The sequence below is a fragment of the Dendrobates tinctorius genome, unplaced genomic scaffold (genome assembly GCF_039654945.1).
Source record: "Dendrobates tinctorius isolate UK_male_01 unplaced genomic scaffold, ASM3965494v1 ptg000113l, whole genome shotgun sequence".
NCBI classification, from domain to species: Eukaryota; Metazoa; Chordata; class Amphibia; order Anura; family Dendrobatidae; genus Dendrobates; species Dendrobates tinctorius.
This window is the reverse complement of record NW_027361781.1, coordinates 1,692,674-1,718,733: the sequence shown is the minus strand read 5'-3', so window position 1 is coordinate 1,718,733 and position 26,060 is coordinate 1,692,674. Positions and strand designations below refer to the sequence as shown.

Here is a 26,060-nt window from a genome sequence, read left to right as displayed (position 1 = left end):
TTGATGAACCACATTCGTTTCACAATGAAGCCTTTCTTGGTCTAGCTCTGCTTGCTTTCAGTGAATGGGACTATAAATTGTTTATATTCTGAAAGATAAAAGCTCAATGAAGGTAGAATACTACATGGCAGTTGTAACCAGTCCAAATAATGCTCTGTGAGCTAGAAAGTGTGGACTCTGATACATTTTACCTGCAACACAAACTATCAGGACACGAGAAAGATAATTGTACTGCTTTGGACAGATGCAGAGTTGGGACTACCCCTTTAAATAAGCCCTCCTCCCATCAAAGTTTTTATCATCTTAATATATTGCAGTCATCATATTACAGTTGTGGCCAAAAGTATTGACACCCCTGCAATTCTGTCAGATAATACTCAGTTTCTTCCTGACAATGATTGCAAACACAAATTCTTTGGTATTATTATCTTCATTTAATTTGTCTTAAATGAAAAAACACCAAAGAGAATGAAGCAAAAAGCAAAACATTGATCATTTCACACAAAACTCCAAAAATGGGCCAGACAAAAGTATTGGCACCCTCAGCCTAATACTTGGTTGCACAGCCTTTAGACAAAATAACTGCGACCAACCGCTTCCGGTAACCATCAATGAGTTTCTTACAATGCTCTGCTGGAATTTTAGACCATTTTTCTTTGGCAAACTGCTCCAGGTCCCTGATATTTGAAGGGTGCCTTCTCCAAACTGCCATTTTTAGATCTCTCCACAGGTGTTCTATGGGATTCAGGCCTGGACTCATTGCTGGCCACCTTAGAAGTCTCCAGTGCTTTCTCTCAAACCATTTTCTAGTGCTTTTTGAAGTGTGTTTTGGGTCATTCTCCTGCTGGAAGAACCATGACCTCTGAGGGAGACACAGCTTTCTCACACTGGGCCCTACATTATGCTGCAAAATTTGTTGGTAGTCTTCTGACTTCATAATGCCATGCACACGGTCAAGCAGTCCAGTGCCAGAGGCAGCAAAGCAACCCCAAAACATCAGGGAACCTCCGCCATGTTTCACTGTAGGGACCGTGTTCTTTTCTTTGAATGCCTCTTTTTTTCTCCTGTAAACTCTATGTTGAGGCCTTTGCCCAAAAAGCTCTACTTTTGTCTCATCTGACCAGAGAACATTCTTCCAAAACGTTTTAGGCTTTTTCAGGTAAGTTTTGGCAAACTCCAGCCTGGCTTTTTTATGCCTCGGGGTAAGAAGTGGGGTCTTCCTGGGTCTCCTACCGTACAGTCCCTTTTCATTCAGACGCCGACGGATAGTACGGGTTGACACTGCTGTACCCTCGGACTGCAGGGCAGCTTGAACTTGTTTGGATGTTAGTCGAGGTTCTTTATCCAACATCCGCACAATCTTGCGTTGAAATCTCTTGTCAATTTTTCTTTTCCGTCCACATCTAGGGAGGTTAACCACAGTGCCATGGGCTTTAAACTTCTTGATGACACTGCGCACGGTAGACACAGGAACATTCTGGTCTTTGGAGATGGACTTATAGCCTTGAGATTGCTCATGCTTCCTCACAATTTGGTTTCTCAAGTCCTCAGACAGTTCTTTGGTCTTCTTTCTTTTCTCCATGCTCAATGTGGTACACACAAGGACACAGGACAGAGGTTGAGTCAACTTTAATCCATGTCAACTGGCTGCAAGTGTGATTTAGTTATTGCCAACACCTGTTAGGTGCCACAAGTAAGTTACAGGTGCTGATAATTACACAAATTGGAGAAGCATCACATGATTTTTCAAATAGTGCCAATACTTTTGTCCACCCTCTTTTTTATGTTTGGTGTGGAATTATATCCAATTTGGCTTTAGGACAATTCTTTTTGTGTTTTTTCATTTAAGACAAACTAAATGAAGATAATAATAACAAAGAATTTGTGTTTGCAATCATTTTCAGGAAGAAACTGAGTATTATCTGACAGAATTGCAGGGGTGTCAATACTTTTGGCCACAACTGTATATAGCACTGTGTACTTACAATTGCTCATTTTGCCTTTCTACCAGCTAATTCTTCTCTTTTCACTTCTCTATGTAGAAACAGGAAGTCTGTTGTCCTTGTATTTATCATTCTCCTCTTCACCTACTGACCCAGCTGCTCCCTTCTTCCATTGCCAGGGGCTTTTGCAGTGACTCCTGAGTCATACATAGAAAATTGACCTCCTGTCTCTACATAGAGCTTAGAAGGATTCAGCTAGTCAGTTTTTAATCGTGTGATGTCATAGACCTAATGGAAAATATTATTAACTGGGTGGAAAGGAAAATGAGTAATTGTAAGTACACAGTGCTATATAATATGATGACTACAATGTATTAAGAGGATACAAATTTTGATGGGAGGAGGAAGAGGAGGGGGAAGAAGAGGAGGAGGACAAAGAGGAGGAGGAGGAAGAAAAGGAGATGGGTTCTTTAAAGGGAATCTGTCACCCCATTTTTTGACAATGAGCTGCCGGCACCGCCATCAGGGGCTTATCTACAGCATTCTGTAATGCTGTAGATAAGCCCCCGATGTAACCTGTAAGGCCGGTTTCACACTAGCGCTTTTTCAGCGCGCGCACGGCCGGGGGTAGCTCTGCCCCCGAGCCGGCTCTCTGCCCGGCGTGCCCGCCCCTTCCTTGTAGCGCCGCCTCCTAGCGGACAGCGGCGCCTGCGATCGGCGCACCCTATCTTTAGCATAGGGTGCGCCGATCGTGCGCAGGCCGTGCGCTAGTTGCGCTTTGACCTGCGCTGCGCACTTTTGACGGTGCGCCGTGCGCGCCAAAATCCGAAAAGTTTGATTTTGGCGCGCACGGCGCACCGTCAAAAGTGCGCAGCGCAGGTCAAAGCGCAACTAGCGCACGGCCTGCGCACGATCGGCGCACCCTATGCTAAAGATAGGGTGCGCCGATCGCAGGCGCCGCTGTCCGCTAGGAGGCGGCGCTACAAGGAAGGGGCGGGCACGCCGGGCAGAGAGCCGGCTCGGGGGCGGAGCTACCCCCGGCCGTGCGCGCGCTGAAAATGCGCTAATGTGAAACCAGCCTAAGATAAGAAAAAGGAGTTAGATTATACTCACCCTGGCATTCGGTCCAGTCCGATGGGTGTTGCCGTCCAGTCCCGCACCTCCCATCTTCTAACGGTGACATCCTCTTCTTTGCTGCCTGTCGTGGCTCCGGCGCAGGCGCACTGCTCTGCCCTGTTCAGAGCAGAGTCCTGCAGTGCGCAGGCGCCAGGAGAGGTCCGGCGCCTGCGCACTGCAGTATTCTGCTCTGAACAGGGCATAGCAGTGCGCCTGCGCCGGAGCCACGACAGGCAGCAAAGAAGAGGACGTCACCGTTAGAAGATGGGAGGCGGCGGACCACGACACCCACCGCACCCGCACCCGCCCCCAGTGAGTATAATCTAACTCATTTTTCTTCTCTTTCAGGTTACATCGGGGGCTTATCTACAGCATTACAGAATGCTGTAGATAAGCCCCTGATGGCGGTGCCGGCAGCTGATACTCGAAAAATGGGGTGACAGATTCCCTTTAAGTTCTGTATGCAGTGAGCTCCATCTAGTGGTGACTGCAAGCATGCAGAATTTTATCGTTCCGTTCTCTGTCAAGAAGAAGTGATTAAGAATTCTTAATCTAGAAAATAAGGCCATGAGATAATTATATACATATTTTAAGTTGTAAGGTAGCGCTTGTCATTAAGGTAGGGGACACTTGCTAGGCAGCCAAATAACCAGGTCCGGCACGGGTTTCTCATATAACTCCAACAGTCCATGCGGTTTATAAGGCATCATAAACCATGAACAGCAACAGAAAGTTCATATCAGATCAGCAGAGCGTCCATGACAGAGCTTCACTCTGTTAACCCTGTAGTCACACAGTGTTACAGAACCACTCAGCACCCAGAATATGTTGTGCAGTTATATGTATATATAATAGGTTCCATGTGAGATGCATGTCCCTAATGTATCAGCAGTGTCCGCCCTCCCCCTACCTTTGTAATTCCCACAGTAAACATACGCAGGCTCCGGCCACCTGCGGCTTTTGTAATGCATGTCTGGCCTGACGCTTGTCTATTGGCCGGCCCTCTGTATCTGTGTGATATATTCTGTGTCCTGTGAGTAAAGTGTTGTCAGACTGGAAATACATGGAGAAGCAGTGATCTTTTATATGCGCCCATGCACTCAGAGGAATTCCAGCCAACGCAGAGCGTACCTCCGAAAACACGGGGTGGTACTGAAAGAGGTACCCCAGCTTGGAAGCCCCTGTTACACTGGTGGCAGACAGCGGGATTTGATACCCCTTCTACAGGAGGAAAGGAATGAATGGAAAATAATTACCAGAAGTTAAATAGGACTACATTAAAAGACCTGGTGGAAGCCCGAGGGTTGATCGCCAGCAACAAAACAAAAGCGGATTTGATAGCAGCCATCATGGAACACGACAGTGCATCGCCCCCCAATGTGAATGTGGAGGAGACCGAATTCCAGAGGGAGGTAAAGAACAGACTGGCGTTCTATGGCCCAAACCCTGCAGTGGAGATCATACGAGAGGTAATGGCTGATATGCGTACTGATCTGAAGGAAAAGATGGCTGAGCGGACCAGGATAGAGCTAGCCAAGATGGAGATGGCAGAGCGGACCAAAGTGGAGCTGGCCAAGATGGAGATGGCAGAGCGGAGAGAGGAGAGTCAGCGAGCAGGGGGAGCTCTGGCCTTCGATCAGGTACCTTCAGCAGTAAGTCACAAAAAGATCCAGTACAATGCCTTCCGACAGTTGGGGGAGGCAGAGGAAGACATTGATGGCTTTCTGCAGGACTTTGAGCGGCAGTGTGCTCTTCATCAAGTAAAGCCGGAGGAATGGGTTCAGATTCTGGCCAGCAAGCTGACAGGCCGGGCAGCGGACGCCTATCGCACGGTACCTGATGAGGACTGTATGGACTGTGAGCAGATCAAAGAAGTGATCTTGGCCCGGTATGCGCTGACACCAGAGGCCTACCGCCAAAAGTTCCGCAGACTTATAAAACGCGTAACCGATACCCACGCTAAATGGGCCTGTAAATTACGGCGGTCACTGCTACAGTGGGTAAAAGGGAGCCAAGCAACCACTAAGGAGGACGTCATCCAGCTCTTCCTGTTAGAACGATTCTTTAATGGACTAAACCCCGAGACACAGGAATGGCTTCGGGACAGGCGGCCAACTACTCTTGAGGAAGCCGCTCGTCTGGCCGATGAACATCATGATGCCAGGAGGCCGCAGTTGTCCGGATCAAAGGTGGTCACTAGGGGCCCGCCCATGAACCTGGAGGGCCCCAAACCACCGAAGATTGTAGGGGGACCAGCTAGAAACCCGGCCTACAACAGTCCCCCTGGGGCGCGATGCCACACCTGTCGTCAGCTGGGCCACCTGCAAAGACAATGCCCCAACCAGACTCAGCATACCCAGTGGCCAAAGGCGGGAACAGCTACCTTCAGCCGGGCTGCTGTACACTGCTACCAAGGGGAAGCTGACCCGGCATTGGGGGCTACGATTAACCAAGGGGTGGAAGAGATGGAGGAAGTGCTGCATGAAGTAGACCCCATGCAGGCAGCCCAGGCAGATAATCGACAACAGCATCGACAAGTCGTGTGGGTTAATGGGAAACGTATGCAGGGACTAAGAGATTCCGGGGCAACTTTGACCCTTGTGAAGCCTCATCTCGTCCAGGACCAAGAGAAGTCGGACCGGACAGTGGCAGTCCGTGTAGCAGGGGGAGCCATACATCGACTACTACTGCCAGGATTCACCTGAACTGGGGAGTCGGGGATGGCCTTGTTGAGGTCGGCTTGATGGAGGATTTGCCTGCAGACGTCTTGCTGGGAAATGACTTGGGGCCCATGTTGTCTGCATTCTCGGTGGCCCCTCTGGCTGAGACATATGCTGTGACCACCCGGAGACAAGCTCGAGCTGCGGAGGCGGAATCACACTCAGAGGCCCAGGTAAGACATTCCAGCCCTACACGTATTCCCATAGCCAGACACATTTCTTGGGCCACCCCAGATGAATTTAAGAGGGAGTTACTTGAGGATCCTTCATTAGAGGGATATCGTGGGAAGGCACAGAAGGGGAGAGGGGTACTGGAAGGGGAACAGTTTGTATGGAAGCAGGGACTCCTCTACCGGATCACAGAGCAGCACCACACAGCGACGAGCCCCACTATAAAACAACAGCTGGTAGTTCCCAAGAAGTATAGGCAGGAGTTACTGCGAATCTCTTATGATATACCCTTGGCCGGGCACTTCGGCGTCAGTCGCACCAGGCATCGTCTGACACAAAACTTCTTTTGGCCAGGGGTAACCTATGATGTTTGTCAGTACTGCCAGACCTATGACAGTTGTCAGCGCATTGGCAAGAGGGGGGATCGATGCAAGGCCAGATTACGCCCCCTCCCCATTGTGGAGGAACCATTTAGCCGAGTAGCGGTCGATCTGATAGGGCCGTTAGCCAAACCCAGTCCGTCTGGGAAAAAGTATATATTGACAGTGGTAGATTATGCCACACGCTATCCAGAGGCGGTTGCATTACCTAACATACTGGCAGAGACGGTGGCGGCCGCCCTGCTCCAGGTTTTCTCACGGGTTGGATTTCCCCGGGAGATTATCTCGGACCAGGGTACCCAGTTTACAGCAGAGGTGACCAACCAACTGTGGAAGCTGTGCGGCGTAAAGTCCATTAGAAGCGCCCCATACCACCCGCAAACCAATGGGTTGTGTGAACGCTTTAACGGGACATTAAAACAGCTCATTGGGACTTTTACCAGGACCTACAGGGACTGGGAGAAATTCTTGCCACACCTCCTGTTTGCCTATCGGGAGGTGCCCCAAGAATCCACGGGGTTCTCCCCGTTCGAGCTGGTATACGGGAGACGGGTAAGGGGACCCCTAGACTTAGTGCTGGAACACTGGGAAGGGGATGGCCTCATAGAAGGGGTACCTATTGTACCCTATGTGCTGAAATTCCGGGACCGCCTACAGGAGCTGACCCAAGTTGTACGTGAGAACCTGCAGGCGACACAGCGGCGCCAGCGCTTATGGTACGATCAGAGGGCCAGAGAGCGCACTTTGGAAATAGGACAGAAGGTCCTGGTGTTAGAGCCTACTAAGCAGAATAAGTTTCAAGCTGCATGGCAGGGGCCCTACCAGGTAGTGGGGAAAATAGCCGACACAACCTATAATGTCGCCGATTGTAACGACCCCAGGGTTATCCGCATGTTCCACGTGAATATGCTGAAGCCCTACCGGGAGCGCCCTGAAGAGGTAGTGGCCATCTGTGCACCTGAAGCAGAGGATTTAGCCGGACTTCCCTTGCCGGATGTCTTAGGGGAAAGGACTCAGTCTAAAACATGGGACCAGGTACACTTGGGCGAAGACCTAGGCCCCCGGGAGAGACAGGAGGCGGAGGCGTTGTTGAGGCTGCGACAGAGGATGTTTTCAGAGAGACCGGGGTACACTCGCCTGGCACAACACAAGGTTGAGACCCAGGATCAGACCCCCCTGCGACAAAACCCCTTCCGCGTCCCTGAGTCTGTACGAGAGGGGATGCAACAAGAGATTCAAGAGATGCTGCATTTAGTGGTCATTGAAGAGTCAGATAGTCCCTGGGCATCCCCCGTAGTGTTAGTGCCCAAGAAGGATGGGACTACACGGTTTTGTGTAGACTATCGTAAGCTCAATGAGAAAACAGTGATGGATGCATATCCCATGCCGCGTGTGGATGAGTTGTTAGACCGGCTGGCGGGGGCAAAGTATTTGACCATCATCGATCTATGCAAAGGCTTCTGGCAGATTCCCCTTAGTCCTGACGCTATTCCCAAGTCGGCATTTGTCTCCCCGTTCGGCTTATTCCAGTTTCGATTTATGCCATTCGGGATGAAGAATGCCCCGGCGACCTTCCAAAGGCTGGCTGACCGGCTTCTGGATGGTCTCCCGGACTATGCTTGTGCCTACCTGGACGACATCGCCATCTACAGTGCGACATGGGAAGAGCATCTAAATCACCTAGAGACAGTATTGGACAGGATCCTCCAGACCGGAATCACCCTGAACCCAAACAAGTGTCACGTGGGCAAAGCAGAGGTTCAGTATTTAGGGCATTGGGTGGGAAGTGGGAAACAGCAACCAGAACCAGCCAAGATTGAGGCCATAGCCAAATAGCCCATCCCACGCACTAAAAACCAGGTCATGACGTTTCTAGGGACAACGGGGTATTACAGGAAATTCGTTCCCAATTACAGCAGCGTAGCCAAGCCCCTCACTGATCTGACCCGTAAGAACCAACCCCGCCAGGTAACCTGGACCTCAGAGTGTGAGGAAGCCTTCCGCCAACTAAAGGACGCCCTCACCAATACCCCTGTATTGGCCGCACCTGATCCAACTAAACGTTTCCTTGTTCACACAGACGCTTCTATGTTTGGATTGGGGGCAGTACTGAGCCAAGTCGGGCCGGACGGCCAAGAACACCCGGTAGCTTACCTGAGTCGGAAACTACTGCCCCGTGAAGTAAGCTATGCGGCCATCGAGAAGGAGTGCCTGGCGGTAGTATGGGCACTCAAGAAGTTGCAACCATATTTGTATGGACGACAGTTTTCCCTCCTAACGGACCATAATCCCCTAGTCTGGCTTAATCGGGTCTCCGGAGACAACGCCAGATTGCTGCGGTGGAGTTTAGCCCTACAACCTCTGGACTTCACCATCCACTACAGACCCGGCAAACAAAATGGTAACGCCGATGGACTGTCGACAAACGGAACTTGTACCAACCCCATAAACTTCGGTCATCCCCAAACCGATATGTTGAGGATCAGACTGTGTATGCCGATCGTGTCGCTGAAAAGGGGGAGCCGTGTTACAGAATCACTCAGCATCCAGAATATGTTGTGCAGTTATATGTATATATAATAGGTTCCATGTGAGATGCATGTCCCTAATGTATCAGCAGTGTCCGCCTTCCCCCTACCTTTGTAATTCCCACAGTAAACATACACAGGCTCTGGCCACCTGCTGCTTTTGTAATGCATGTCTGGCCTGACGCTTGTCTATTGGCCGGCCCTTTGTATCTGTGTGATATATATTCTGTGTCCTGTGAGTAAAGTGTTGTCAGACTGGAAATACATGGAGAAGCAGTGATCTTTTATATGCGCCCATGCACTCAGGAATTCCAGCCAGCGTCATTCATTCACACTCCAGCCAACGCAGAGCGGACCTCTGAAAACACGGGGTAGTACTGAAAGAGGTACCCCAGCTTGGAAGCCCCCGTTACACACAGGTTGTAATGTCCAATACGCAGGCTCTCTAGCCTCACAGTTATCTCACCCCGTGGTCGGGTTATCTCATAGTTGCTTCACCACACTGCAGATGTCCATTCCCTCCCCTGGGAACTCTCAGGCACTTGCAGCCATTAAACACAGCGTCCACACGTGCTGCTAGGAAGACAGACACATCTCCCTGCATGAGACCTTCCATACGGACCAATCGGGTCCAAGCATTCCCTCATGTGACCTACCCTGGTCACCTTATATGGTCTGTAGCCACGCCCACCGGATCACATGGCTATGACCTCATCGCAGGTCCTTCACACACATCCACTTTACTATGGCGTTCTAAACACCACCCCTAGGTGGGTTTGGAGGTAGCTGGTTCCGCCCGTCTCACCAGCTACCTTGAAAGCTCTCCCTGACACAGTGTAATGAAAGCTCAGCAGTACCTCTGCTGATCAACCCACATATTCAAGCTTCCATCCCAAGGCCACCTACCTTGGGATACATAACGATCATTCAGCATCCTGACACTCATCCTCTCTCCTGGGACACCCACACAGCACTCCTAGCGGACACAGTGGTCACTACACCACATTCCTCCCCCCTCTGTTCAGACTTGTGGGGTTGAACACACAACATTACCCCGGGATCTCGAGACCGGGCACTCATTACACCTTGCCCAATAGGTCGAGAGAATTGTTTCCGTCTGTCATATGGCCTCATCCCTACGTTAGGCCTCCCCTGCCCCCAGTGGTCAGAATATCGGCCTTGGTCTTTGGCCTTCCCGTCAAAGTCCATCAGCGTGACCAGACACTCTTTAGTCTCCACCTGTCTGCAGTGCACTTCGTCACCTGACCTTTCTCTCACTGACTGGCTCACCCGGTGGGTACAGTCAGAAGTCCCACTCCCAGTCGCGTCAACTGTCTGGCCTGAGTCTGACCCATTTAGTACCTCACAGGAGCTAAGGTCTCCCAGTTTCGTCTTGCCAGTAAAATTGCCACTCGCCGATTTTTTATGTCCCTGCCTTGCTGACATTCTTCGGCCACCTGCCATGTCACTACTTGGAGGGACCCTTCGGGTCCTTACATCTTGGGTTGAAGGCGGCCGCCACCTGGTGTTCCGTACCTCTTTATTGATCCGCAGACGATCCAGCCTCAACTGCCCAATCTCTTGCAGGTGCCCCACTCGATACTCCAAGAGCATCCGAAAATTTCTCAGGCTTTCCACGGAGCCAACCACCATGATGGGAATCCTACCCTCTTCACTGGATACCTGGTCTTCATCATTAGGAAGTATCCTCACCCTCACCACACCGGAGATATTTATAAGGTCTTACATGACCTTCCAGAGTCTTCCAATGATTCTCCCAATCAGACCTTTGGGTACCGGAATTACCTCTTTCCGCAAACCCAGCCAATCCATAGCCTCCCTTGCTAACTCTAGGCGTCGAGCAGCTTTCACATTACTCCGCCTGACCAACTGTTTGGCGTGGAGACATTGCAAATGCATCTCTTTCAGGACAGCTACCCGGTTTGCTGTATCTTCCCTAGCTGATATTATCATCAACTGCCGAGTCTCAGGCGCCCAGTGCACCTTACATGCTTTGACGGCGTCCTTAAAAGCCTGATGCACCCCTTCCTCAGCACAGGCTTCTTGCATGTCCTTGGGCACGTCAATCGCAGACTTGAAGGTCGTGGTCTTGCTCTCTTCCTGGACAGAAGGCTCTGGCTTTACCACGGACACTTCTCTCACTACAGTTGACCCGACTGGGTGACTGTCTTCTTCAGTTCTAAGCTCACAAACTTCCTGAGATTTTCTCTTCATGACCCTTTGCCAAGATGGTGTCATGGTTAGGACATGGTTAATGTCCTGTTCTCACAGGGTTAACTTTTGCCGGCCTCTCTTTGAATCTGGGAGGGGTATTTATACTCACTCCAGACTAGGATTCCCTGTCAGCTATACTGTTATTCTGGCAGTGTGTCTGACCCCCCTGGTGTGCGTGTATACTGCATTGCTTGTTTGATTCCCGTGTATGACCCGGTCTGTCCCCTCACTCTGTACTTTGTCTCTCGTTTTGGTACTATTGTCTTCTCCGGTTCTGACCTCCTGGCATGGCTATTGTTACTCCGTTACAGTTTGTCCCTATTGTACCGTCCGTTGCCCGTTCTGGTTTTCTGATCAATTGCTACGTCCTGACTATTCGCTCTGTTTAACCCTTTGGTACTGTCCTGCTATCTCATGCTTTGACCTGGCTTGATCTGGTTTACGTCCCTGTCTATGCCCCTTGGTAACTTGTCCCGTAGTTACCTTTCTAGGATTTTCCCTGCAGCTCCTAGATCTGTGGAGCTTAGGTCATGCCCCCAGCAGTCGGGTGCTTCAGGTCCTGATACTCTGAAGCACGCATCGTCACCCCTGCTGCCCCGCTCCACAGGTATCTTTGAGCACTGTTTTTGTACTCAGGACACGTGCACTGGCTCAGTGAGCCAGTGCAGTGCGGTGTTCCTGACAGATGGGTACTGGCAGTTCCGTCTTATCACTCGGGCCCGGCCGCGGTAAATCTTCGTCCAAGCTCTTCTCCCGCAGAAGACCTTTTACTACTCCTCTGAGTTCTTCCATCTCCTCCTTAAGGGTCTTGTTCACGCTTTGCCAGGTTGACAGGTGACCTCTGAGCTCCAAGACTTCTTTCTCGAGACCCTCCACCCTGTGCTCGGCCATTTGTCTCAGGACCCTTTCTCGTTTGAGATGTTCTTCTACTGTCTCTTTTATCAACTGTATCTCATGGTCTTGTTCTTTTTTGGCCATCATGTGTCGCACCACTAATTCTCTAATTATATCTTCAATGGGTACCACTGGGTCAGCCCTATCAGTCGAGTGAACCCTCCAGTCATCGTCTGACCATGTGTCTACTCCAGTCGTCTCATCTACCATCTACCAGCTCACCATCAGTCCTGTCATGAGACGTCAGGTCCGTAAGTTGGGTCTACGCACCCCCTCTTCCGGTCCCTTCTACATCTGACCTTTTGACTTTAGGAGGCGTCACCGTCTCAATGTCTGCTAGCTCAACGGTAGAAACGTCTCCATCCCCCTGCCATACATCATCAAACACAACAAAGTCCCGGCGCATCTCGAAGGCATACACTAAGTCTGGTGGTATACCGCCACCTTGGCACTCAATGCTGTGGGATGGATCAAACATTACTCTGTCTACCGCAGAGTTCACCCATGTTTACAGCGAACCTGGACCATTTTCTGGGTCAGACAGAAAGTGAGAGGAGTTCCTGTCAGAGTCACCTGACTCTTTGAGTCCAGCCGACCAGAGACTCTTTTCCAGTGCAACATCACGGTACACACCTGCGGCCCATCGTTACTATCCGGAAAGAATATTCCACATTCTGAAAAAGACATACACACACACTGCGGTACCCCAGACATGTCCATTGAGGTAACCAGTGCTGCCCTTTTCTGAACCACCCCGATTTGGGTCGCCGCCCCCTCTGGGACTCCACCCCTTTTTGGGTTACCACCCCAATTTGGGTTGCCGCCCCCTCTGGGACGCCACCCCTTTTTGGGTCACCGCCCCAATTTGGGTCAATGCCCCCTTTTGGGATTTCCCCATGTCCTTTCTACAGGTCTCCTTAGACCACAATTCACATGACACAGTTTGTCTCTTGGGCCCGTACTGGCCCTTTAAGTACAATACCACACAAGTTCTTGCTGGCACCACCACAGCTCCTGCTGTCACCGATCTCCAACACCTCCGGCTGCCGCTCACACACAGCTGCTGGTGTCACCTTCGTAACCCCGCTGAGTTACAGCAAGCCGCTTGTCACCTTCATAACCCCGCTGAGTTACAGCAAGCCGCTTGTCACCTTCTTGACCCCACTGAGCCACCGCAAGCTGACTTGAAAGGGAAAAGAAAAAAACCACACACAACACAAAACTCACGTGTCCTGTCTGTGTGCTATTCAGGACGTCCATCTCCTCCTGAGACCGTCCAACACACAGGGCGCACCGGGTGCTATTCAGGGAGCCGAACCTCCTCCCAGGGTTTCCCAACACACCGGCCTCACCAGGTCCAGGGGCTCAGCGGGTGCTCTTCAGGACATCCGTCTCCATCTGAGACTGTCCAACACTCACGCCTCACCAGGTCCAAGGTCACAGCACGTGCTCCAGGGATCCGATTCTTCTCCCAGAACCTCCCAACACTGACCCTCCAGGACCTTGCTCACTGAACCCTCCAGGTACACAGTCTTTCTCACTGACCCCGGTCAGTACAACACGGACACCTGTCCCATTACCTGTGTCGGCCACACAGGTTCTCGGGTACCTTTTCTCCACAGAGACACCCTATAGCAATCACCAGTCTCTTTCTCTGACCCTGGTCAGCACATCACACGGCTTTCACAACCGTCACCTGCCGGCCACGCAGGTTCTCGGACCCCTCTACCGCAGAGGTGTCCTATAAATCTCTTCCACTGACCCCAGTCAACATATTACACGGCTTTCAAGACCGACAGCCCTCCTGGCTCAGCGTTGCCAGCACTGCAACATGTGCTGTTGGAACCGTTGCCCTTAGCAACCGAATTTTGCAGTCCTCGTCCGTTGCTCCTAGCAAAAAGGCTACAACACTGCCCGCATTCTCCACCAACTGTAAGGTAGCGCTTGTCATTAAGGTAGGGGACACTCGCTAGGCAGCCAAATAACCAGGTCCGGCATGGGTTTCTCATATAACTCCAACAGTCCATGCGGTTTATTATGCATCATAAACCGTGAACAGCAACAGAAAATTCATATCAGATCAGCATAGCGTCCATGACAGAGCTCCACTCTGTTAACCCTGTAGTCACACAGGTTATGCAATGTCCAATACGCAGGCTCTCTAGCCTCACAGTTATCTCACCCCATGGTTGGGTTATCTCATGGTTGCTTCACCACACTGCAGACGTCCATTCCCTCCCCTGGGAACTCTCAGGCACTTGCAGTCATTAAACACAGCGTCCACATGTGCAGTTAGGAAGACAGACACATCTCCCTGCACGAGACCTTCCATACGGACCATTCGGGTCCAAGCATTCCCTCATGTGACCTACCCTGGTCACCTTATATGGTCCGTAGCCACACCCACCGGATCACATGGCTATGACCTCATCGCAGGTCCTTCACACTTTACTATGGCGTTCTAAACACCGCCCCTAGGTGGGTTTGTAGGTAGCTGGTTCCGCCTGTCTCGCCAGCTACCTGGAAAGCTCTCCCTGGCACAGTGTAACGAAAGCTCAGCAGTACCTCTGCTACCTCTGCTGATCAGCGCACATATTCAAGCTTCCATCCAAAGGCCACCTACCTTGGGATACATAACGATCATTCAGCATCCTGCCACTCATCCTCTCTCCTGGGACACCCACACAGCGCCCCCTAGCGGACACAGTGGTCACTACACCACAAAGTATATAATGTAATAATATCTTTTTAATAAATAATTATCTGGTCCAAAACATATAAAAATGTCTGTAGTGGATGGGATAAATGTCTAACTCTAGAAATTTGGTCTTGGGGAAATGTGCTTGGCAGCTGAATAAAATGATACCGTGATATCTGCGATCCGATGTGTTATTCCAGTTAAATCTATGTTTTCTTAATATGTAAATGAGCTGTTAAGATCTATAGGCTGGACGTAGATCTCCTTGAGAATCTGCCTCCAGGGTTTATTGTAAATAAAAGAGGGTGTTACCAAAGTGAGACATGTATATCAGGGGAGCTGACTGTCAGTCATTACATTGGTAGCTCCCCCTTTCATTTAAAATATTCTCTGGAGGCATATTCTCAGGGAGATTTATGTTCGTTCCATAGATCTTAACATCTTCCTTACATATTAAGAAAAACATGGATTTCTCCGAAATAAGACATCTGATTGCAGATATCAAGATATCATTTTATTCATCTTTCTGTGGTCTACATGTCCATATAGATGGCTCAGGAGGGTTGATCCTACTGACAGATGCCCTTTAATAGAACTTAGCGTTCCATCTAGCAGATACCAGGAGTTGCCCAGGCCTTAACCCTTTAACTCCTGTACAGGGATCTGGACTTAAATAAAGTCCTCTGGGTTGGGTCTATGGAATAGCTGCTGCCAGGTGGCGCAGGATGGCAGAAGATAGTCAGGAAGCCTTGTCAATATCAGCTGTTTTGGAAAAGCAGCAGAAATGTTGAGCAGAAAAGAGGTTAAAATATAGGCCAAGGTCAAACTTCAGGAAGCTACAAACAAGCGCAGAGGATGAAAATCATATGTGAACCAGTTAAAGCGGAGCTTATAACTGGCAAAGGAAACAGGGATTCAGGAGAATAAATAGATAACATCCCTGTCCAGGGCTAAAAGCAATGAGTTACTATTAACCGGAGATAGAAGTTAACCCCCTACCTCCCTGCCTGGATTGTACCACAAGTCCCAGCAAATACACGAGACCAGGGCCGCCATCAGGGCTTTACTGCCCTGACTGGCGTATGGGGCTCAGTGAGCAGAGGGGGCCTGCATCGGGCCCAATCTCCTCTGCCTACTGGGCCCCTACCGGCAGGTAAACCGGGCCCTTAGTGCAGTGCTGCGGCAGCTAAACGCTATTGACATGCGGGCCCGCACGTCAATAGTTAACAGCCGCCAGCCAATCGGAGGCTGGCAGCTGACGTCAGCCGCAGTGCACACATCGCCGGCATCTGATGTCACTGTCATTCGCCGGCGATTGCACGCTTCAGCTGCGTGGAGGGACAGAGCCTCGCCGCTGGAGCATGGCCAGGTAAGAAGAACTTTTTTTATTTTTTATTTTTGAGAGAAGCGATCCGAGGGGCCAGGGACAGACTGTGAGACTGGGAGCAGAATGTTGGACACTGGGGCAGAGTGTTGGACACTGGGGCAGAATGCTGGACGCTGGGACTGAATGTAGACACGGGGTAGAATGCTGGACACGGGGAAGAATGCAGACATGGGGGCAGAATGCTGGACACTGAGGCAGAATGCAGAAATGGGGCAGAATGCTGGACACTGGGGCAGAATGCAGACACGGGGCAGAATGCTGGACACTGGGGCAGAATGCAGACAAGGCGTCAGAATGCTGGACACTGGGGCAGAATGCTGGACGCTGGGGCAGAATGCAGACATGGGAGCAGAATGCTGGACGCTGGGGCAGAATGCAGGACATGGGGGCAGAATGTGACAGTGAGACACAAGAGGGGACAGAATGTGACAGTAAGACACAGGAGGGGGCAGAATGTGAGACATGGGGCAGAATGCGAGACACGGGGCATGATTGGAGACACGGGGCAGAATGGAGATATGGGGCATGATTGGAGACAGATGGGGCAGGATTGGAGACAGATCGCACAGGATCATGGGGCAGGATGGATACGGTGGAGACAGATGGGGCAGGATGGGGAGATCATATGGGGCAGAATGGACACTCATGAGGGTGGGATGGGAGAACATATGGCTGAAGCCAGGAATGAGACACTCGGGGGGCCAGTATGGGGGATATTATTACCATAGGGGCTAATTAAAGGATATCATTAATGCAGTGATGTATTACATTTTTTGAGGATACTGTTTTAAATGGGGGGGCGGTCCTGTTACTGTGCAGAGCCACACTATGTCGCCTTTTTTTCTTCATGTAGTGTAATGTAGAAGTTGGGAAAAAATAAGTAACGTGTTCTGCAAGCGGAGCTTTAGATAACTGTGTTATTTCCTGCAGAGACGAGCACTGGCTGGAAGACGTGATGGCGGTCTGTGCTGGATGAAAGATGAAAAGCAAGGATGAAGGACTTCACCTAGAGACATCACTGGTGAGTTAGTGTGTTACCTATACACTGACACTATACACTATATACTATATACAGAGGTCCTGTGTATAATGTCATCAGTGATCACTGTGTTACCTGTATATTATATACAGAGCTTCTGTGTATAATGTCATTGATCACTATATTACCTGTACACAGACACTGCATACTAAGTACAGATCTCCTGTGTATAATGCCACTTATGGTGATAGCATTATGTTTTTTTTTATTAATGATCGGTATTGTAGTATTCAGTCACCATGTGGTGGTAATATGTGGTCTGGTCATGGTGTGGGGTGGTATTTGTTCCTTGTATCTGGTATTATAGGTCACTAAGTGGTGGTAATATGTGGTCTGGTCATGGTGTGGGGTGGTATTTGTTCCTTGTATGTGGTATTATAGGTCACTATGTGGTGGTAATATGTGGTCTGGACATGGTGTAGCGGTATTTGTTCCTTGTATGTGATATTGTTGGTAATTTTAAAAATTGAAAAATAAATAAAAATATACCTAAATTGTATTGCATATTTTAACAAATATTTAATAGGTTACAGTAGAGTAGAGCTCGGCCAAAAGTGTCTACCCTGTTATGGTGGCGGCTTAAAAAAATCTTTTGGCCAAGGCAAAAGCTGCCGGCTATATGTGTGATCTGGTGATGGGAACTGTTAATGTGTGATAGGTGAGAAGTGGAGTTTTTCCAAGAGAGAGCGGTGGGACTGTGGACAGATTGAGGGGTGGAGGCGGGGCTGGGTGGAGCCTGGGCGAAGTCTCAAGGGGGCCCCGAAAATGTTGCCAGTATGGGGCCCCGAAATTTCTAGTGGCAGCCCTGCACGAGACGATCGCATTGTTGCCCGCAGCATCTGCAGTGAAGGAACATCACCACCTGCAACAGAATAGGAAACAGAAGGGGCAGGCACAGACATGGATTTCACAGCTTTGGATATTATGATCCCCTCACTGGCCATGACTTGTATAGTTGCCATTGACCTTGGCCCATGAGGACAGGACATAGGGATCAAGATAAACAGGAAATAATTAACATGACTGTGGTCTGCTGGGATAAGAATATTCTATTAATGTATCGGCTCTAAGCAGCCGGGGTCACTCCTATCTGCAGAGGACGTGTGTGACGTGAGCTCCAAGCACTGTGCTCTATGGGACACGAGCTAACAAGAGAATTTCTCAATGGGAGGTTCCTACACAATATTCCTAGTGTCCGACCAACCAAAGTTAGCTCCATTTATCTAAATGTTGTTTCTGCAGCAAGTGCATGCTTCTTAGAAAGTCCTACAAATATGAATGGAAAAGTCACAGAACTTTCTGCAGCATGTAAATTTAGACAATATACTACTTAAAGTGAATCTGTCTGGAAACTGTTGTTATGTAATTTGAGAGCAGCATGACGAAGAGGCTGAGACCCTGATTCCAGCGATGTATCACTTACTGGGCTGTTTGCTGTCATTTTGGAAGAATCTAAATTTTCTCTGCTGCAGATGTAGCAGAGCTCAAATGCTGAGCCCTGTATAACCCCACCCACTCCACTGATTGGCCGCTCTCTGTGTACACTGTAAATTGACAAAAAGCCGCTAATCAGTGGTGGGGGCAGGGTTACACTGAGCAGTTGACTAGGAGGCACGCGCCACCTAGTCCTGAAGTGATACACACAGCCTAGTAAATGATACATCCCTGGAATCAGGGTCTCAGCCCCTACATCATGCTGCCGTCAGATCACTAAACGAAAACCTGCTGTCAGATTCCCTTAACAGTAATTTCCTTTATCTAAGCATTCCATCAAATCTAAGATTGCAGATTAGGCATGGCACCGCCAGATAGTCTAGTATTTAATGTTTACTTATCCTTTACTTTTATTTTTTTTAATTAATGTTCCATCTTTGTCCACTTCTTCCAGTTTAGTTGGGGTCCTGGTTCTGAGACTCCCACCAATTGCTCAAAAACTTCTTTGGGGCAGAGATTCTTGGTTTCTGCATGAGCGCATGCACAGAGTGAAACATGGACCCATAAAGGGAAAGTTACTAAGAGGCAACTTTTAAAAGTCACTTTTCCTTAAGTTCCTTTGTTGCCGTAATTTGTGTCAGATTTTTTTTTGTTTCATAAAGTGTTGTCTGCAGTTTACTAAAATGTGCCCATCTTATAATATTACAAATGTTACTCCACCTAATTTATAAATCTGGTGATAACCTCATTTGCATAGGTAACCACATCCACTTTTGAAACTTTGCAGGAGTGGCATAAAATTGCAAAAAGCAGATTTTCATATTTTTGGGTAAAAATGTTGTGCTGCAAAATTTGTGACTTTTTTTTGCATGAGAAGAAAACTGGCGCAAAAATTGTTGAAACGTGCCCTCAACAGACTTCTAATGAGCTCGGATTCTGCTCTGTGGTGTGCTCATGCCGGAGTACAGGATGTCTGCTTGCTAAACTGCAGGCTTCTGATCAGTTTTTGAGTGATCGGTGGAGTGCTAAGGACTAGACCACCACCGATCTACTGGATCTACACATTACATGGCTGTCGGCTGACCAGTGGTTGTTTGTCCAAGAGCCATCTCGACTTACCATACCAGCAGTTTCGGCCAACATTATTCTTAGTCTAATGGGTATGGGCAGCTTAAGGGGGTGGGTGGTATAATATTTAAAAAAAAATTATGGGTCCACTTTTAGGGGTATCTGTCAGAAGCTTTTGGCTATTCTGAGAGCATCATAATATACGGCAAGAGAGCCTAATTCCAGAGATGTGTCACGCTGTGTGCTGTAGTTTTAATACAATCAGTGTTTTATCAGCAGGAGATTATCATTAGAAGACTAAGTGTCACGGACCAGTCAGGAAAATCTGTGTAACCCCGTCCCCTCTACTGATTGGCAGCTTGCTGACAGTGTACACAGGAAGCTGCCAATCAGGGCTGTGGGTGAGGTGATACAATCATTCATAGCACTGCTACATCAGCAACCGAGAAAACTGTGAATCTATGAAAACTGCAGCAAGCAGCCGAGTAAGTGCACATTCATGGGATCAGGGTCTCTGTCACTACATCATGCTCCTCTCAGATTACATAGCAAAAACTTGCTGACAGATTCCCTTTAAAGGAATAGTCCCCCTTTCAAGATACAGCTCTTGGAGTAATCATTTGATTGCTTTTGGTCCCTCTCATCGTAAAAACTGATTTTTTTCCAGGGAAATCAATGACTAGCCAAGTATATTTCATTTTCTGAAATTAAATGGAACTTGTAAGGAGGAATCTCTGTCTAAAAATAAAGGTATATCTGACAGTACAGGCGCTCTAACTGCTGGGTAAATCAACACCTTTAGTGTGGAAATCTGACATTCAAGTTATATGCAAGTAAGCTGCAAGTGCACCTGGGCGAGACAAAGGACTTAGAGCTCTCCGGCCCTGACTCCTTACTCCCCGCCCAGTGCCTGACTGCTGTCTTTGATTAATAAGGATCTTGGCGAGGGAGGGTGCATCGGATCACAGAGGCAAATGAAGGCTTAAGTGTCTCCTGAGCGTCTCCAGACTGCCTAAGTGTCCTGCTCAATCTTCAGTAAGCCCCCTCTGGCTTTGTTAATTGATGTGGAGCTGAAAAAGTGATTGCCCTTGTGAGTACCCAGTTCTGCGCTGCTCCGGAGCTCCCTTCTAGGTCATCAGACTAAAGCCAAAATTGATTACCCTGCCCATACCAGGAACAACACTCTACACAAGAGTTCAGCAAAAATATTTGCAAGATCCCGGACCAGAAGCCACGTTGGTAGTCAGTAGCTGCTGGACCATACCACTACGAATCCAGGGGAGCTCTTCTAATTAGTCAGCCCTGTAATATCGTTACGTTATAATTATGGTTTTGTGCATGATGTTGTTGGGGAGACACTTTTGATTCTCCAGCTAGGAGGAGGAAGTTTGTCCATGGACTTCTGACTTGACCAATGGACCGGGATCCTGCAAATCTTTTTGCTCACCTCTACTTTGCACATGTGCCATTTTCAACTCTTGTGTCAATCAACAGATCAAGGGCCAAGCTATATGAAGATTGACCAGGACACTTAGACTAAGTGCACACGCTGCGGATTGGTCTGCGGATTTGTATCTGCGGAACCGCAGGCAAAATGACCTGCGATTTTACCTGTGGATTGGCCTGCGGTTTTCCCCTTTTTATCATCTCTACAATAGAGGAGATGGTAAACCGCAGCAGAATCCGCAGAAAAGAATGACATGTCATTTCTTTCTGCGGATTCAAAACCGCAGCTTTTCCGCAGTTAAAAATCCACAGCATGTGCACAGCAGATTGTAAATCACATAGACTTACATGCTACTGTACACTGTCTGCAGAACTGCTGCAGATCCGCAGCGGCCAAAACCGCAGCGGATCCGCAGCGTGTGCACATAGCCTTAGATGGTTCGGACACGCCCAGTGGACTCTTGAGCCTTCATTTGCATACAGCACAGAAGTACTGTTGGTATCTTACCCTCCAACAGCCTAATGGGTGCGCAGTACCTTTACCTTTACGTACCTTTTATAGGGGTACATTCTGCAGAAAGGACGGCGATTGTCCAGAACTAAGACACCGGTGACCTCTGGACCACCGCCAATCATGCCTGGAACTGCGGCCATAGGAAGTACTGGAGCCCCACCTCTCCGTACACCCGGTAACATCTGCTTATTGGGGGTGCCGATTTAATATTAATGACCCGTTCCCGGAATATGTTATCACTATCTTAGCCCTGGGAATCCATTTAACATCTTTGAAGACTGAGCAATCATGATAGAGGATCAAAAGTTGGGTGGGCTCCTGACAAACGTGAGGACCTTAACAGCTCTGATTACAGCGGTCATTGCCTCCCATGATAAATCTGAGACTGTCTCTTGTCTGTCTCTTAGACCGTCTGGACTGAACTTACTCTTTTATGATGGAGAACTGTCCAATATAACAATTCCCTAATCTTTACAGTTGTATGAAAAGCTATGAATAAAGGTTGTGTCAACCCGAAACGTGTAAGCTTATGGATCCAATCGATTTTTTACTCTCTGTACCTCCCTATCATGTTTTTATCGCAAACTTTAAAAGTTATGTTTTCATTTTTCCTGGTTCCGGACCATTCTACCTCTACCTATTCTAATTGTCATATAGTATATTTTATTACTTCTTTCATTACGTCTGTACATCTAACGCATTTCTGATCTTTTCTGCTTTTCTGCTTCAGGTATTTTGAGTTTTATGAAGGTCCTTTGGGTTTCAACTCGACAAAATGCTTGGAGTTGAGGCAAGACATCATCAATGTGAAAGTCCTCTCCATGTGAGTATGTACCTGGGTCCTTGGAATATTATAGTATAGAATTAATATATAGATCAGTGCCTGAACTATATATAGGCAGCACAGAGCATTTCAGAGAATTTTGCTTATATTGCAGGCAGTAACCTGTAGTGTCCCCCCATACTAGGAGATTAGAGAAGGCAATAACCTGTAGTGTCCCGATGTAGGGGAAGTGGACTGACCTATGGACCTGTCTGCAGCAGGAGGGTAATGTACAGTGTGCTTGACGTGGACTGCTGTATATGAAGGTGTGAGACAGCTGGAGATAGTAAAGAATGGTGAAATACCGGGTTTGGCCACTAGGGGGAGACCAAGGACAGCAGAAGACGGTGTAATACTGTAATTTGGCCACAAGATGGCAGCAGAGAGTAGTGAGGAAAGGGCTTAACATCAGCTTAAGGCTATGAAAACGCAGAGTCGTGGGGGCGGGGTTACAGGAGCTCTAGAGGGAAATTCCCAGAGAGGGGATATATAAGAAGGGGTAGAGAGTTCCAGAAGGTTCAGTCCAGGGAGAGGAGCTCAGTAGAGGAGAAGACCAAAGGGAGAGGTGAACAGAGAAGAAGCTCCTGAAGGGACTGATAACAGAGACGGTCGGGGGGTGGCCCTGACAGGAGAAGCCGCAGAACAGAGAAAGCCTGGGGGTACCACAAATGGATGGACTCGGACACGTGAAGCGCTGTGGTGGTAGGCCTAGGGCAGCCACAGTGAAAGAGCCGCGAGGGACGTCAATCAGGAGAAGGAAGTGAAGGTACCCGGGCCTGTGTGCGGAAGGTGTCACGCTGCTGTATGTGGTGCTGCGGTCGTCGAGAGGATGGCCAATAAAGAGGACCTGTTGGACGCATACCTGTCTCTGTCTCAAGTCTGTTCGCGGCGGAAAGTGGACCACCCCCCAGTCGGCACGCATACCTACACCCCCATACTAGGAGATTAGAGAAGGCAATAACCTGTAGTGTCCCCCCCCCATACTAGGAGGTTAGAGAAGGCAATAACCTGTGGTGTCCCCCACTTACTAGGAGGTGTGGGATCACTTGTCTCCTGGGACTCACCATGGTAGGAGGATGGAGGATCAGGATGAGGATTATGTGGTCCAGACTCAGAGCTAGCGAGACTGGAACGTGTGAAAGACAGTGTGGTGCTGGGAAACAGACTGGAAGCATTATCTGCTATCCATCCAACCGACCATGTGTTCGCACTGTTCTGGCTTCAAGAGTGGTGTCCCTTGCCCCCCAAACTAGGAGGTTAGAGAAGGCAATAACCTATAGTGTTCTCCAATGAAGAGAGAAGGAAGATCCGGCACTGGAGACTTGATAAAATCCACGATAAGTTTTATTCACATAATTTCATGATAAAACCATAAAGGGGAAAACAGACCTCCCACGCCTGACGTGTTTCGAACCTTACACCAGGTTCTTCCTCAGAGACATGATGGTGTAAGGTTCGAAACACGTCAGGCGTGGGGGGTCTGTTTTCCCCTTTATGGTTTTATCATGAAATTATGTGAATAAAACTTATCGTGGATTTTATCAAGTCTCCAGTGCCGGATCTTCCTTCTCTCTTCATGTTTGCAACACATGGTGGTCAGCCATTTGATCCCTAGGCACGACCGGCTTACAGGACTATTTTGGTGAGCACAAATTTCCCTTTCCCCTTCCTAATTTTCTAAGTGTTCTCCAATACTAGGAGGTTTGAGAAGGCAATAACCTGTAGTGTCCCCCATACTAGGAGGTTAGAAAAGACAATAACCTGTAGTGTCCCCCCCAAACTACGAGGTTAGAGACGGCAATAACCTGTAGTGTCCTCATATACTAGGAGGTTAGAGAAGGCAATAACCTGTAGTGTTCCCCATAATAGGAAGTTAGAGAAGGCAATAACCTGTAGTGTCCCCCCCATACTACGAGGTTAGAGAAGGCAATAACCTGTAGTGTCCTCATATACTAGGAGGTTAGAGAAGGCAATAACCTGTAGTGTCCCCCATAATAGGAGGTTAGAGAAGGAAATAACCTGTAGTGTCCCCCCATACTAGGAGGTTAGAGAAGGCAATAACCTGTAGTGTCCCCCCATACTAGGAGGTTAGAGAAGGCAATAACCTGTAGTGTCCTCCATACTAGGAGGTTAACAAAGGCAATAACCTGTAGTGTCCTCCATACTAGGAGGTTAACGAAGGCAATAACCTGCAGTGTCCACTGTCCCCCCGTACTAGGGGGTTAGAGAAGGTATGTCCTGTGTCAATGGGAAACTCCAACATTTTTCCAAAAGACCCTAACAGGAGGTCTTGGGGGGGTGTCAGGAAAAATCACTGAAATTTCTTGTCTCCTGGGACTAACCATGGTAGGATGGAGGATCAGGATGAGGATTATGTGGTCCAGACTCAGAGCTAGCGAGACTGGAACGTGTGAAAGACAGGGTGGTGCTGGGAAACAGACTGGAAGCATTATTTGCTATCCATCCAACCGACCATGTGTTCCCATTGTTCTGACTTCAAGAGTGGTGTCCCTTGCCCCCTACAAAGTGGGACAAGAAGCTAGGTGTGTGTTTGCGTGTGTTTGTGGTGCTCCCGCAGCATGCACAGTTTCATCTGGCCCATGGCGTCGGTCTCTGCGAGGACCATCAGCAGCACATACACTTCACCTGTCCTTTATCATATGCAAAATTCTCCCTGACCTGCTTCCTGAGGGCAGTGTGCCAAACATCACGTCACCAGTCTTATATAGACCCATTGACGTGATGCCGCCGAACAATCACAGCAATGCTAGTAGCCAATCTGGATTCAACATTACCGTGTATGTCAGGCAATCCCCGCATGTTTATTGGCTGTCTAACATGGGGCGGGGACTTTAGCATGGTGCTCGATCACCCGCGATACTCAAACGAGTAACGAGCGTACCTGAGCACTCGCGATGTTTGATCGAGTATCGAGCAGTGGTTAGCACGCTCGCTCATAACTAGTCATTACCATTTTTAAAGTTTTCGGCATAAATGCTGCTTAGACAGGAAACACTGTAGCACACCTCAGTTGTGAGAGGCTTTAGGTCTGCAAGGGTCTTCAGTATTTAATAATAATAATAATAATAATAATATACAGGTAAAACAAATTTTATTTAAGCATAGACATTTCGAAAATCCAGGCTACTTTGAGTTAGAATGGTGCACTGTACAGAAGTAGATTTATTTTTGCCTGATGTGATGCATTAAGGTCTTTATTTAGGATACTGAGCTTGCATATTACACGCAGATTGCTGTAAAACCATTGATTTTACCAATAGCATCAGGGTTGGCAGTGAATCTCCAGCCACTTATCCCACTTAGTGTTACAGCTGACTCATCTCTGCTCCTTAGGAAATTAACACATGTATAATTAAAGAATACCAGATCTTTTTTTCCATTTCCCATGGTCAAATCATTTTTAGCCTTAAAGTGAATGTTCCGCCTTATAAATATCCCCCAAATATTGTGCTGATTAATTTCTTTATATATCCTTAAAGCAATTGGAGCACTAGTTATCTGCTTAGCAGCATCCACCGTCATCGCACCATCAGGCTACTTGATCTCATTTGAAAGCTAAATGGACAATCCACAAATCACTCAATATAAAAATTATTTGTCCAACCCCTGAAAAATCGCTCCAAAGTGCCAACCACCAAGTGTC

General features: G+C 48.6%; 1 protein-coding gene across 3 annotated transcripts in view; it reads left to right on the top strand.

Moving 5' to 3' along the window:
- The window catches only part of ST8SIA5 (ST8 alpha-N-acetyl-neuraminide alpha-2,8-sialyltransferase 5), a 130,973-nt gene that overhangs the window by 75,033 nt on the left and 29,880 nt on the right, over nucleotides 1–26,060 (top strand). For all 3 annotated transcript variants that reach the window (XM_073589765.1, XM_073589764.1, XM_073589767.1), the window contains one exon: nucleotides 22,304–22,396. In XM_073589765.1, coding sequence (XP_073445866.1) covers nucleotides 22,304–22,396 — 93 coding nt within the window. The remainder of the gene's footprint in view (nucleotides 1–22,303; nucleotides 22,397–26,060) is intronic.